Raw genomic sequence first — 12,219 nt, 5'->3', positions numbered from 1 at the left:
AGGTTTCTGTCAGAAAGAAATGAAAAAATTATTGTCAGAGCAAACAGAGAGTGAATTGCAATAGTGATCTCAGAGTCGGGGAAGCTGGAAAATGAATGGATTCTTGAAAATTTTATTTAGCTACATATACACTGTAACTGGGCCTCGTTTGCTTATTTACATGGATTCATGATGAGGGAGGTGCTGAACACGTTTAGGAGGGTTACCTCTCTTCTTATGTCAGCGTATTCACTTTCTCTGTTGCCATATCGCACATAATGAAGTTCTGGAAAGTTCCACCATACAGTCGTAGGAGAATGAGAGTGAAAAAAGTAAACATCAGGACCTTGATAATATCATCGTAAAATAACCGAGAAAGATAACTAATAAAAACGGACATTTAGGAAACCGAGGAAATGAAACCCGATCACGGAAACACCCCCTACTTTTCCTTGGAGCATATTGCACTACAGATATATTGGAGTTGACAGTGTTCTGCACAGTGGGAAAAATGCTTGATAAACCACAGGACGCCACATGCCCCCCAAGTCGGCAGGGTGCCACCCACCCCAACCTCCAGTGGGGTCCCCTCCCTTGACGAGCCACTGGTCTTTAGGGCCACCTGCAGAGGCTCTGAAGAGAGCCTTTGGGTTTCCCGGGTGCTCAGGTGCTCCTGAGACAGCGCACTTGCTTTTGGCGTACCTGAGGGCGGCATTCGTGCCCTGGGCCTCAGCGAGCTTGCCCATCTTCCCCGGCAGCAGTAGGCGCACGGCCACCTGGATGTCCCGGGAGGTGATGGTCACACGCTTGGCGTAGCGGGCCAGGCGACCAGCCTCGGTGGCGATGCGGTCCAATATGTCATGGACCATAGAGTCCATGACACTCACGGACTCCGGGGAAAGGCTGAGGCCCTGGTGAACCTGCTTCAGCACCTGGGGGAAATAGGCGGCAAAGCTGTCCCCGAAGCTGTCCCTGCGGCGGTTGGCATGGCGCCTGCGGGAACCTCGGAGCCCTCGCGTCTTCTTCTGGACGATCGTGGAGTTGGCCTCTTTGGGCTCTTGGATGCTCTGGTCTTCCTCAGAGGTCATCTTAGAGGAAGCCTCAGCCATGGCAGAGGCAGCGGCCATTAGATGGCAAGACCAGACAGTGACGGTTGTGGACCAGGGAACGGGGGCACTTTGGTTTGGCCGCGTGGCTCTACGTCACAGTCCAACTCGACATCTGATTGGATGAAGTGTCACCCAGGGAGCCTGTCAACAATCCTCCCTCCATTGAAGGTGATTGGATGATCCTGTTGCTTGGCATCATGTCAGCCAATCACTGAGGGCATCTGCCGGCCTCAGCAGCCCCTGATACCTACCTCAGACAAAGGAACACAGAGGCTTGCTCTGTCGCCCAAGCTGGAGTGCAGTGGTGCGATCTCAGCTCATTGCAACCTCTGCCTCCTGGTTTCAAGCGATGCTTCCTCTTCAGCCACCCAAGTAGCTTGGACTAGAGGCATGTGCCACCACACCTGCCTAAGTTTTGTGTGTGTGTGTATATATATATGTGTGTGTGTGTGTATATATGTGTGTGTGTGTGTGTATGTGTGTGTGTGTGTATATATATGTATACATGAGGAAACATGATGAAACATATATATACACATATATATACATATATATACAGGAGAATCGCTGTAGTCCAGGAGTTCGAGACCAGCCTGAGGAAACATGATGAAACCACGTTTTACTATATATATATATGTATGTATATGTATGTATATATATGTATATATATGTGTATATATATGTATATATATGTGTATATATATGTTTCATCTCCTGCTTTGGCCTCCCAAGGCGATTCTCCTGCCTTGGCCTCCCAAGGTTAAGGGATTACAGGCATGAGTTATTGTGTCTGGTGGAGAAAACTTATTCCAAGAAAATAAAACATGGTGTTGATACCCATTGAAGGATGTACCCTAAAAAAAATCTGAGAATATTTAAAAACGTGGTTACAAAACTCATACCTGAAATATTAATTAAATCATATTACACACACACACACACACACACACAGATAAACAGTTTACTGCTATAAATAACAATTTAGAAGCATCAAACGGGACAAACATTACTAATGGAACAAGCAGACCTCATAGAATCCTTTTTCAACATTACCTCTATTATACAATTCATTTAAATACATAACAAAAACCCACAGTGCAGAAACAGCTAAATCAACAATTCAATGAACAGCACCCTTTTCAAGCTTCCGAGAAACTGAAATAAGGACTCTAACTCATTCACATTTGTCTAATTCTATTATTTCCCAGTCTACAATCTTTTTTAATGCAAAGCTTAATGTTCTGTGAGTATGCATCACTTACGATGGAAGTGTCCAATGAGAGGACCAAAACCCCACTCTGCACTGGCTCAGCTAATGAAGTCTCTTCAGCCCTGGGCCTGAGCCATTGGCTCAGAATGTGAGCAGGTGACCAGTCCTGAACCCATAAATGACCTCGAGCTGTAATCCCTTAAACTTGGGAGGCCAAGGCAGGAGAATCGCTGTAGTCCAGGAGTTCGAGACCAGCCTGAGGAAACATGATGAAACCACGTTTTACTATATATATATATATATATATATGTATATATATGTATATATGTGTATATATATGTTTCATCATGTTTCCTCATGTATACATATATATACACACACACACACATACACACACACACACACATATATATACACACACACACATATATATATACACACACACACAAAACTTAGGCAGGTGTGGTGGCACATGCCTCTAGTCCAAGCTACTTGGGTGGCTGAAGAGGAAGCATCGCTTGAAACCAGGAGGCAGAGGTTGCAATGAGCTGAGATCGCACCACTGCACTCCAGCTTGGGCGACAGAGCAAGCCTCTGTGTTCCTTTGTCTGAGGTAGGTATCAGGGGCTGCTGAGGCCGGCAGATGCCCTCAGTGATTGGCTGACATGATGCCAAGCAACAGGATCATCCAATCACCTTCAATGGAGGGAGGATTGTTGACAGGCTCCCTGGGTGACACTTCATCCAATCAGATGTCGAGTTGGACTGTGACGTAGAGCCACGCGGCCAAACCAAAGTGCCCCCGTTCCCTGGTCCACAACCGTCACTGTCTGGTCTTGCCATCTAATGGCCGCTGCCTCTGCCATGGCTGAGGCTTCCTCTAAGATGACCTCTGAGGAAGACCAGAGCATCCAAGAGCCCAAAGAGGCCAACTCCACGATCGTCCAGAAGAAGACGCGAGGGCTCCGAGGTTCCCGCAGGCGCCATGCCAACCGCCGCAGGGACAGCTTCGGGGACAGCTTTGCCGCCTATTTCCCCCAGGTGCTGAAGCAGGTTCACCAGGGCCTCAGCCTTTCCCCGGAGTCCGTGAGTGTCATGGACTCTATGGTCCATGACATATTGGACCGCATCGCCACCGAGGCTGGTCGCCTGGCCCGCTACGCCAAGCGTGTGACCATCACCTCCCGGGACATCCAGGTGGCCGTGCGCCTACTGCTGCCGGGGAAGATGGGCAAGCTCGCTGAGGCCCAGGGCACGAATGCCGCCCTCAGGTACGCCAAAAGCAAGTGCGCTGTCTCAGGAGCACCTGAGCACCCGGGAAACCCAAAGGCTCTCTTCAGAGCCTCTGCAGGTGGCCCTAAAGACCAGTGGCTCGTCAAGGGAGGGGACCCCACTGGAGGTTGGGGTGGGTGGCACCCTGCCGACTTGGGGGGCATGTGGCGTCCTGTGGTTTATCAAGCATTTTTCCCACTGTGCAGAACACTGTCAACTCCAATATATCTGTAGTGCAATATGCTCCAAGGAAAAGTAGGGGGTGTTTCCGTGATCGGGTTTCATTTCCTCGGTTTCCTAAATGTCCGTTTTTATTAGTTATCTTTCTCGGTTATTTTACGATGATATTATCAAGGTCCTGATGTTTACTTTTTTCACTCTCATTCTCCTACGACTGTATGGTGGAACTTTCCAGAACTTCATTATGTGCGATATGGCAACAGAGAAAGTGAATACGCTGACATAAGAAGAGAGGTAACCCTCCTAAACGTGTTCAGCACCTCCCTCATCATGAATCCATGTAAATAAGCAAACGAGGCCCAGTTACAGTGTATATGTAGCTAAATAAAATTTTCAAGAATCCATTCATTTTCCAGCTTCCCCGACTCTGAGATCACTATTGCAATTCACTCTCTGTTTGCTCTGACAATAATTTTTTCATTTCTTTCTGACAGAAACCTTCCTTACTTCCAGGTATGTGTCAGTAGGATTACTGAGTGTCCACAGAACAGCTCATGCCTTAGTGTACAGCGGTGCAGCCAATGAGTGACCTGCAGTCTATGAGCAACAGTCATTGTCCCAGAGTGGGGGGAGTGACCCAAGCTGAACCCACAGCAGCCTTCCTGTGATATTCAACCCGGTGTTTAAAGGAACGGCAGTGTGATTCTTTACCTGATGTTTTTGTTTGCAGTGTTTGTAATCATGGTCTTTTAGGGATATGAATCCAAAGCTAAGATTAATCTATGTTCCTTGTCCCTAACATCAAGTCATACAGAGCATTGGCAGCCATTAGTAGAAGTCAGATAACGCTTATTTCCTCAAGAGATTGGCATATTAATATTCTTGTTAATATTAATATAGGCTACCATTCATTGTTCTCTCTTCTGGGTCCCAAGTCTTGGTATTTTTAGCATTTTTTTCTATAAGTGTATTGCTGAATTTCAGAGCAGGTGCTGACTTTCCCATTGCTTTCCTTTTCAACTGATTTCCAGTCCCTAAGGATGTGGACAAGAGAACATACTCTGGGACTGCAACCCACAGGAATTTATTATGTTATGCCTTGAAACTCAATCTATGGCCATTTTTGTTAAATGTTTCATGTGAACTTTGAAACATCTCATAAACACCCCTTCTCCTTCATATGTAAAAACCAGTAAAGGATGGCACTCTCAGTCAAACCATGAAACAAAAGCTGGATAAATGCCAAAAATCAAAATTTTCTTGAACCCATCCGAAGTGGGAAAGAACCACCCCAGAGGGCCCAACACATAGCCACATAGATTATTCCACCATTTAAAGAGGAATCCTTGGTCAAGAGGGAAATGGGTTCAGGACAGGATAGTAGCCAGATCTTCCCTGAGTGGTGCAGATGGGAAAGGGGGAAGGTCACCTCCAGAGCCCCGCTTGGGATCCACAGAGAAAGGATGTAGAACCAAGAAGTCCCCTCATTGGGATTTGTTACTTTCTGTTTTTCCAGATTGTTAGAAAAATGTTACGAAAATAGTTGAAGAGAAACGTTATGAAAATAGTTGAAGCTGTGCTTACTGCACAAGGAGACCAAGAAAAACCCCACAAAATCAGTTGCAAGTAAATCCCTCTGGATGGTGCCGCCAAATGTTCCTACAAGTCCAGAACAACACTTGCCAAACCAAAGATTCTTGGCAGAACCCTGTTTCTTTGCAGAGACAGAGCTGTGTAGCTGGTCCAAAACACCATATCTCACTCAGTGACTTATTTCTCATTATGCTAATTGTTTTGCTGTAAAGTGCCAATGTTTCTGTGAATTAAGACCTACGAATAAATTTCTGAAGTTACCCTTGCATATGTGTGTAATTAGACAAGTCCTTTTGAGAAACCAAATCCATTGGGATATTTTACCCTGGAATATGTGTTTTCCCTTTGTAAATTCAGAAATCAAAGAGGGCCATTAGTAAAACAGGGTCAACAATGAAATCTGACTTGCTTGTGGGGAGTGAAGAGTGAGGGGGCAAGGGGACTGACACCGGTGAATTATAGGAAGAAAGAGGAAAGGGGTGGATTGATGTGAAGACTGGAAGCGGAAGCTCACACATTTGATACAGCATTTCTGTGGGTGACTGAGTGGAAGGGGAACCTAGTGAGCAGTCGTGCTGTCATGCTGTGACTTAAGGAAACACAAACTACGGGAAAGAGCTTAACTGCCCAAACAACAAATAAGAAGTATCAATGTAGGGAAAATAGCATGAATGGGATAAAGATAGTCCAGTCAAGCATTTGATCAGCCTTCCCTGTAAGCTGGAGCTCATTTGAAAATATAAGCAAGGACCCAAACCCGGCACAGAGAAAACTACTCCTCAAAAAGTTTAAGGAACAATGCCTATTCTAGGTTCCCTCGTAATGAAATCTCACTTGTTTAGATTTGTCTGATTCTGCTCTTCTTCAGGCTAGAATCTTTTGTTTAAGAAAACCTTCATGACTGGCCTCTATGCATCATGGGGATGATGGAATGCTGTCCAGTGGAGCAGCACAAGCTCCACTCGGATCCGTGTCAGCCAGGGAGGCACCGGCAGCCGAGGAGCCACAGCCCAATGTGTGATCAGGTTTCCTGGTCTGAACTAGGAAGAGTTAGTTGTCCAGGGATGTTCAATGGGAGTTGAAGGGGAAACCTGTGATTAGATGGGTGTACTTCTTTGGTTCTTCGATGGGTTGTATGCTTTTAATGCTGTTGATGGAGGTGTATTCTGTTAGTTTTCTAGGGCCGCTGAAAAATATTCCAGAGACTGGCTGACATAAACACTACGTATTTTTTATCTCACAGTTCGGGGTACCAATTGTCACCTTTTTGTAAGGAGACCAATCCTGTTGCGTAGAGTTAACCCTTATAACTTCACTGTAACCAGATGACCTGTGTAGAGACTCTCTCCAAATAAGGTCACATTCTTTTTTTTTTTTTTTTTTTGTTACCAATTTGTTACAAAATTTATTACAATTTGATTACAAATTTATTACAAAAGTTATGGTTCCATATGAAGAAGAGTGAATTGTTCTTTTGTTTTTTTTTCTTTTCTTTTCTTTTTTATTATTATTATACTTTAAGTTCCAGGGTACATGTGCATAACGTGCAGGTTTGTTACATATGTATACTTGTGCCATGTTGGCGTGCTGCACCCATCAACTCGTCAGCACCCATCAACTCGTCATTTACATCAGGTATAACTCCCAATGCAATAAATAAGGTCACATTCTAAAACACTGGGGGCCAGGAGTTCTACCTGTGAATTTTAGGGAGACACAACTCCATCCATACTAGTATATCATCTGCATCCACTCAGCAGCACAAATTAACGTCCTCACATAGAAAATACATTTATTTCATCACTATATCCCCAAAGACTTAACTCACTCCAACGTCAATTCTCCAATATCTCACTTGATAAACTTCTATATCTGGAATGGGTGAGTCTCCAGGTATGACTCATGCTGAGACGGGAATTTTCTCCACCACTGCACCTCTGAAGCTAGACAAGGTATCTGCTTCTGAAAGACAGTTGTGGGACAGGTACCGGATAGGGCTTATCATACCAAAAGTAAGAAATCTGAAAAACTACCGAAGTTCATGGACCCTAAGCACTGTGGAAACCTAGTGGGAGCAAATTCCGTTACATTCTAAGGATGGAAGAGATTCTTCTTGGGCTCAATGCTCTGTCCTTGAGGCCCAATGGGGTAACAGCTTCACACCCTAAGCCCTGGGCAGCGGGGTGGGGGCTCTCCCTCCAGCCTGGGCTGCTTCAGCCCATCCCTCTGAAACCGAGGAGGTGGGACAAATGCCTGGAACTCAGGAGGTGACCTCCGTTTCTGGGACCAAGAGAGAGATGTCCCAGTCCCCTAGTAATGTGCCCCTGGTTCTTGGGGGAAGTGAAGGCCACGCCAACCTCTGATCCAACTTTGGAGTCCTACTTCCCCGTCTCAAAAATGAAGAAATGGTCACAGCTGGGTACCTCAGTCAGTCCCTTTCTTGCAGGTACAATCCAGGAACTCCAACAGCCTCCTTTCATTTCATCCCATTTTTGTCCCCGTTCAGTCCAGTCTGGCAACGTTTTTCTGGTATAAAACTCTCAAAAAATCGTTGGCTTCCCATGGAATACACATGAGTCCAGGCCATCAGACAAGAAGTTGTCTACAGATCTTCCTTGAATATCCATATCTCCCATATCTGAATTCCTAACTTCTGTGGAGATGGTTGATTGGATCCGTGAGACACATGCCTCTCCTCTTAGGCTAATGGTTTTCCAGGCACACCCTCGCACCTGTTTCCAGGGCCAGTTATCTGCATACTTCGAGTGCCTTCTGAATCATCCAATGCTGGCTCCCTTTTCCTCCGTGCTTCCTTGGCTAATTTCTCCCTCTTCTCTCCCATTTACTATACGCATCTAACAGTAACCAGTTCAAATCCTAAACACTTCACTCAGGTGGCAGTGTATTGGCCAAGACTCCCCCTGGTCCTCCTAAGTTTCGCTGAAAACTCAAGTAACAAAAGGCAGATCCATAGGACATAAGGCATACCAGCTCATTCGAGTGCATCCCCAGGAGCCTTTAGTGTTAATAGCCGAAGATACATGGGAAATGATCTATTTTTATGCCTGGACTCAAAGGAGTACGGACAGTTGTGTAGAAATATGATGGGACAAAAAGGCTATGATCTCATGCTAATAGATGGAGTGGGGGAAACCTGGCAAGGCCGGTCCTTCTAGACTCTGCTTGGCCTATCTGAGCACACAGTCATTCCTCCCAGATACGGGGCAGGATTCTCTCTGGAATGGGAGTCTTGTGACTTCCATTCAAACAAGATAGGTTAGATCATTTCTTCATGAACAGTTTTTACATGAAAATGTGAAAATATTACAAAATTAGAAAAAAGAGCTTCTGGTTTCTCAGGCCCATCTTCGGGAAGAGAGATTCTGGTCTCTCTGTTTAGCCCCCACAGCTGAATGGGACTGAGAGACGGGAGGACCAAGAACGTCAGAGAAAATCTTTTTCACCTGAAACTACTTCTGAACCCCTCATTTTGGAGTATAGTGCCCTGAGCTCCAACACTAGAAATCAGCTACATGTGCAAGTTCATCACTTACAATTTCTGCTTTCCTCAAAGACACTCAGAACATAATACAGCCCAAACCTTTGCCACTGTAAAACTAGGATCGCCTTTTCTCATGCTTCCAATAACCTCTTCCTAGTCTCTGTCTGAAAACACACCACAAGCACCTTTAACACACATTTTGGCGATCATGATATATGTATTCTCTAAGTCTGAGATCCTTTCTCTACAACAAAGAATTCTTTCTTAGCCCTCGTTTCAGTTGCATTTGGTGTTCATATTTCCCCCTGCCGTTTCCTAAAGGCACTCTAGGCTTCTTGTGTCATGCACGTCAAAACGCTTCCAGCCTGTATGCATTACCTAGTTCCAAGGCCTCTTCCAATCTTCCGGATGTTCTTTATCACATCATGCCACTGCTTGGCAACAGAATCTCTAGTAGTTTGCTAGGGCTATTCTGACAAAATAACAAAAACCTGGCAGCATAAACAGCAGAAATTTATTGTACACGTTTTGGCAGGCTGGAAGTCCAAATCAAAGCACCAGCTGGGTTGGTTCCTTCTGAGTAGTAAGAGGGAAGGAACTCTTCCAGGAATCTTTCCTTGGCTTGTAAATGGCCCACTTCTCCCCATGCCACTTCACATTTTCTTCCCTGGACACATGTCTCTGTGCCTGAATTTCCCCTTTTGGTATGCACAATGCATTCAAGTCATTTTGGTTAGAGCACACCCTAATTAATGTAATTGAACTTGAGTACCCCAGTAAAGGACCTACCTTCAAGTAGGAGAGAGATGAGGGGTCAGGAGTCTAATAGATGTATTGGGGACTGAGGGATTTTAGGTTGCACACTCCTTATGGAATTCTTATGACTGATGACCTGTCACTGTCCCCCATCACCCCGATATGGGACCGCCCAGTTGCAGGAAAACAGGCTCAGGGCTCCCACTGATTCTCAGTTATGGTGAGTTGTAAAATTACTTCGTTACACATTACAATATAATAATAATAGGCATAAAATGCACAATAAGTGCAATGCACTTGAGTCATCCCAAAACCATCCCCCCAATGCCGTTCTGTGGAAAAATTGTCTTTCCTGAAACCGGTCACTGGCGCCAGAAAGGTTGGGGACCGCTGGTCTAGCTAGCACGTGCTGGCAAACTGCAATGCCACGAGTCATTTGTTATCTTAGCCTATGTCTGGGAACAGGGGCAATATTTGAAATTACTTCTCCTCTGAAGAGGGTATGGCATCCAGTCACTATTGAACTTCAGTACACTATTGAGAATTCTGATTGTCAATGGCCAACAGATTGAATTAACCTTCTGTGTTATATTAAAAGGAATTTTGAGATTTCTCATCCTAACCGATTGATAAAAAAAGGTTAAATATATAAAAAGACACATCATGGTGTGGCAGGTCGCCTTAAAACTTGGCTTGACAAAAGTGAAGAGCAAAAAATCAGACCAAAACAAAGATAACCTCCTGTGTCTGCTCAAACTGCCCCATGTGGGAATAACAACAAAAGCCACTCACTCCACCTTGCGCCCTTCGAGTTCAAATTCTGCACTTCTGCCTCGATGCCGTGGGTTGTTGCATTGCTGGTCAGGAAACCAGACCCTCTTCGTTGGATATTGGCGTGACGTTTGAGGAGTATCGATTTCTTATTGACCCTTTTCCCTTTCTTGGATTTCTTTTGACTTCCTGTCTTCCTTCACCTGCAATGGGGGCACATGAGACCCTTTGGCTTTCATGTGGAGATAGCTGAGAATCTAAGACCCTAGAAAATTTGGTGGGAGAAATATGTCGGATGTATCCTCTTAAAGGCTAGCAAAACTTTCTTTTCTCTTTGAGCTGTCTCTGGGGTTTGGGGCAATTCTTGTCCTGGTGAAATCTACTTTCCACCTCTTTGGAGACACCTCATGCATCCTTGGTTGTGTCATAATCTTGGTGAAACTTAACTGAAAAGGTACTTTTACTTTACAGAAAACAAAACAAACAAGAAAAGGTCAAAACCCAGACATATCAGCTGCTTGTCTTTTTCTTCTGCTTGTGAGCCATAGTGGCGTCGGCCGCTTTGGGCTCCTTGGCGCTCAGGCCTTTGTCGGAGGTCGTCTCAGAGGAAGGCTCGGCCATCTCGGAGGCAACTGCCAGTGGATGTGAGGAAAAGACAATGACGGTTGACCACCAGCGGGAGGGTCTATTGTAGTCACCGCATGGCTGACATCACGGGCCACCAACTCCACATCTGACGGAATGAATTGCCAGGCAGGGAGCCTATCAGCAAACCTCCTAGGCTCGGAGGCGATTTGATGGTCCCGTTGCTTGGGAATCACACTGGGTGTCTGTTGACCTGCTCCTGGACACTAACCTGCCGCAGAGCAAATGCCCAACACACTTTTTATATATTTTTTATTTTTTTATGGTAGGGTCTCACTTTGTCACACGGCCGGGGTGCAGTGGCGCCATCTCGGCTCACTGCAGCCTCGACCTCCTGGGTTCAAGCGATTTTCCTACCTCAGCCTCACAATAAGCTGGGACTGCAGGCATGTGTTACTGCCCCTGGCTATTTTTGTGTGTGTGTACTCTTGTATTTTTGGTAGAGTCGGGTTTCTCCATGGTGCCCAGGCTGATCTCGAACTCCAGGACTCAAGTGATCCACCTGCCTCAGACTCCATCCCACTTCTTGAGATGCTGCTGGGTGGCACACACAAAGCATGTGTGTAAGAAGAGGTCCTTTACTCTCTGGGTCAAAGTGGTAGGCTCTCGAATGGTTTTCCATTGGACCTATTGCTAGCAGGGTGACCTCTCCCATTTGGTGGATCCTCCTTCTCCATGCTGCAGTGATTGCCCTTAAGTGGCATGAAGTTTCTAACCATTATAGACGCTCTTTCTCCCTCCTGGGGCTCTGGCCATACATAAGCAGACACACAGAACGACAGTAAGGAGAATATGGGGAATCGGTACTTGTTAATAGGCACTTGACTAGAACCTGGTCTCAGTAGCTGAACCTCCAGATTTGGGGCCCACGAGTGTTCCGAATTCCCTCATCAACCTCCTCTTTCAGGGCTCCCCTAAAATCTGACACTCCAGTGACAATCCATCCATCTGTAGGGAGCCTACGACAGCACACATCTCAGCGTCCTAGAGAGGACAGGTTTCAGGTCACCGGAGGAATTTAGGGAGTGAGAACTGCAGGAGCGACCTTATCCCACGCTGTTTCAACAAGCCCTGTGGGCCAATGGCCATGGCCCAGGAGCCGCAGGGTCTTCATGGACTGAGCCAGTGGAGAGTGGGTCTTGGACTCCTCTGATTGCACTTTTCCATCATCCCAACGATGTGGTAGTTTTAAGTCATGAAGA

The 12,219-nt window shown here is 45.8% G+C and overlaps 2 protein-coding genes across 3 annotated transcripts; one reads left to right on the top strand and one right to left on the bottom strand.

Moving 5' to 3' along the window:
* Nucleotides 1–228: 228 nt before the first annotated feature.
* Nucleotides 229–1,170, bottom strand: LOC123570936 (histone H2B type F-M). Its single transcript, XM_045383434.2, has 2 exons — nucleotides 682–1,170; nucleotides 229–265 (listed from the first exon to the last, which is right to left on the bottom strand). Exons 1-2 carry the CDS (start codon nucleotides 1,104–1,106, stop codon nucleotides 229–231), a joined length of 462 nt encoding a protein of 153 aa, XP_045239369.2. The 5' UTR covers nucleotides 1,107–1,170.
* Nucleotides 1,171–3,080: 1,910 nt separating this feature from the next.
* Nucleotides 3,081–5,611, top strand: LOC102134464 (histone H2B type F-M). 2 transcript variants are annotated; one of them, XM_005594259.4, is made up of 4 exons: nucleotides 3,124–3,569; nucleotides 3,986–4,044; nucleotides 4,245–4,263; nucleotides 5,267–5,611. In XM_005594259.4, the coding sequence occupies exons 1-2, from the start codon at nucleotides 3,145–3,147 to the stop codon at nucleotides 4,020–4,022; spliced, it is 462 nt and encodes a 153-aa protein (XP_005594316.2). In that variant the 5' UTR covers nucleotides 3,124–3,144; the 3' UTR covers nucleotides 4,023–4,044; nucleotides 4,245–4,263; nucleotides 5,267–5,611. The 2 variants fall into 2 exon arrangements, with proteins under 2 accessions (XP_045239368.2, XP_005594316.2); XM_045383433.2 differs by having other exon boundaries at nucleotides 3,081–3,569; nucleotides 4,245–5,611.
* The last annotated feature ends 6,608 nt before the right edge of the window (nucleotides 5,612–12,219 follow it).

The sequence above is a fragment of the Macaca fascicularis genome, chromosome X (assembly GCF_037993035.2).
Source record: "Macaca fascicularis isolate 582-1 chromosome X, T2T-MFA8v1.1".
In the NCBI taxonomy this organism is placed as follows: Eukaryota; Metazoa; Chordata; class Mammalia; order Primates; family Cercopithecidae; genus Macaca; species Macaca fascicularis.
The sequence above is the reverse complement of the archived record's forward strand: the minus strand, read 5'-3'. Positions and strand labels throughout refer to the sequence as shown.

Bases quoted from the DNA above. Each gene is read 5' to 3' on its own strand.
- LOC123570936 (XM_045383434.2), bottom strand. From the start codon at position 1,106: ATGGCCGCTGCCTCTGCCATGGCTGAGGCTTCCTCTAAGATGACCTCT. The intron at 266-681 runs GTACGCCAAAAG...GGAACTTTCCAG, and splicing joins GGCACGAATGCCGCCCTCAG to AACTTCATTATGTGCGATAT.
- LOC102134464 (XM_045383433.2), top strand. From the start codon at position 3,145: ATGGCCGCTGCCTCTGCCATGGCTGAGGCTTCCTCTAAGATGACCTCT. The intron at 3,570-3,985 runs GTACGCCAAAAG...GGAACTTTCCAG, and splicing joins GGCACGAATGCCGCCCTCAG to AACTTCATTATGTGCGATAT.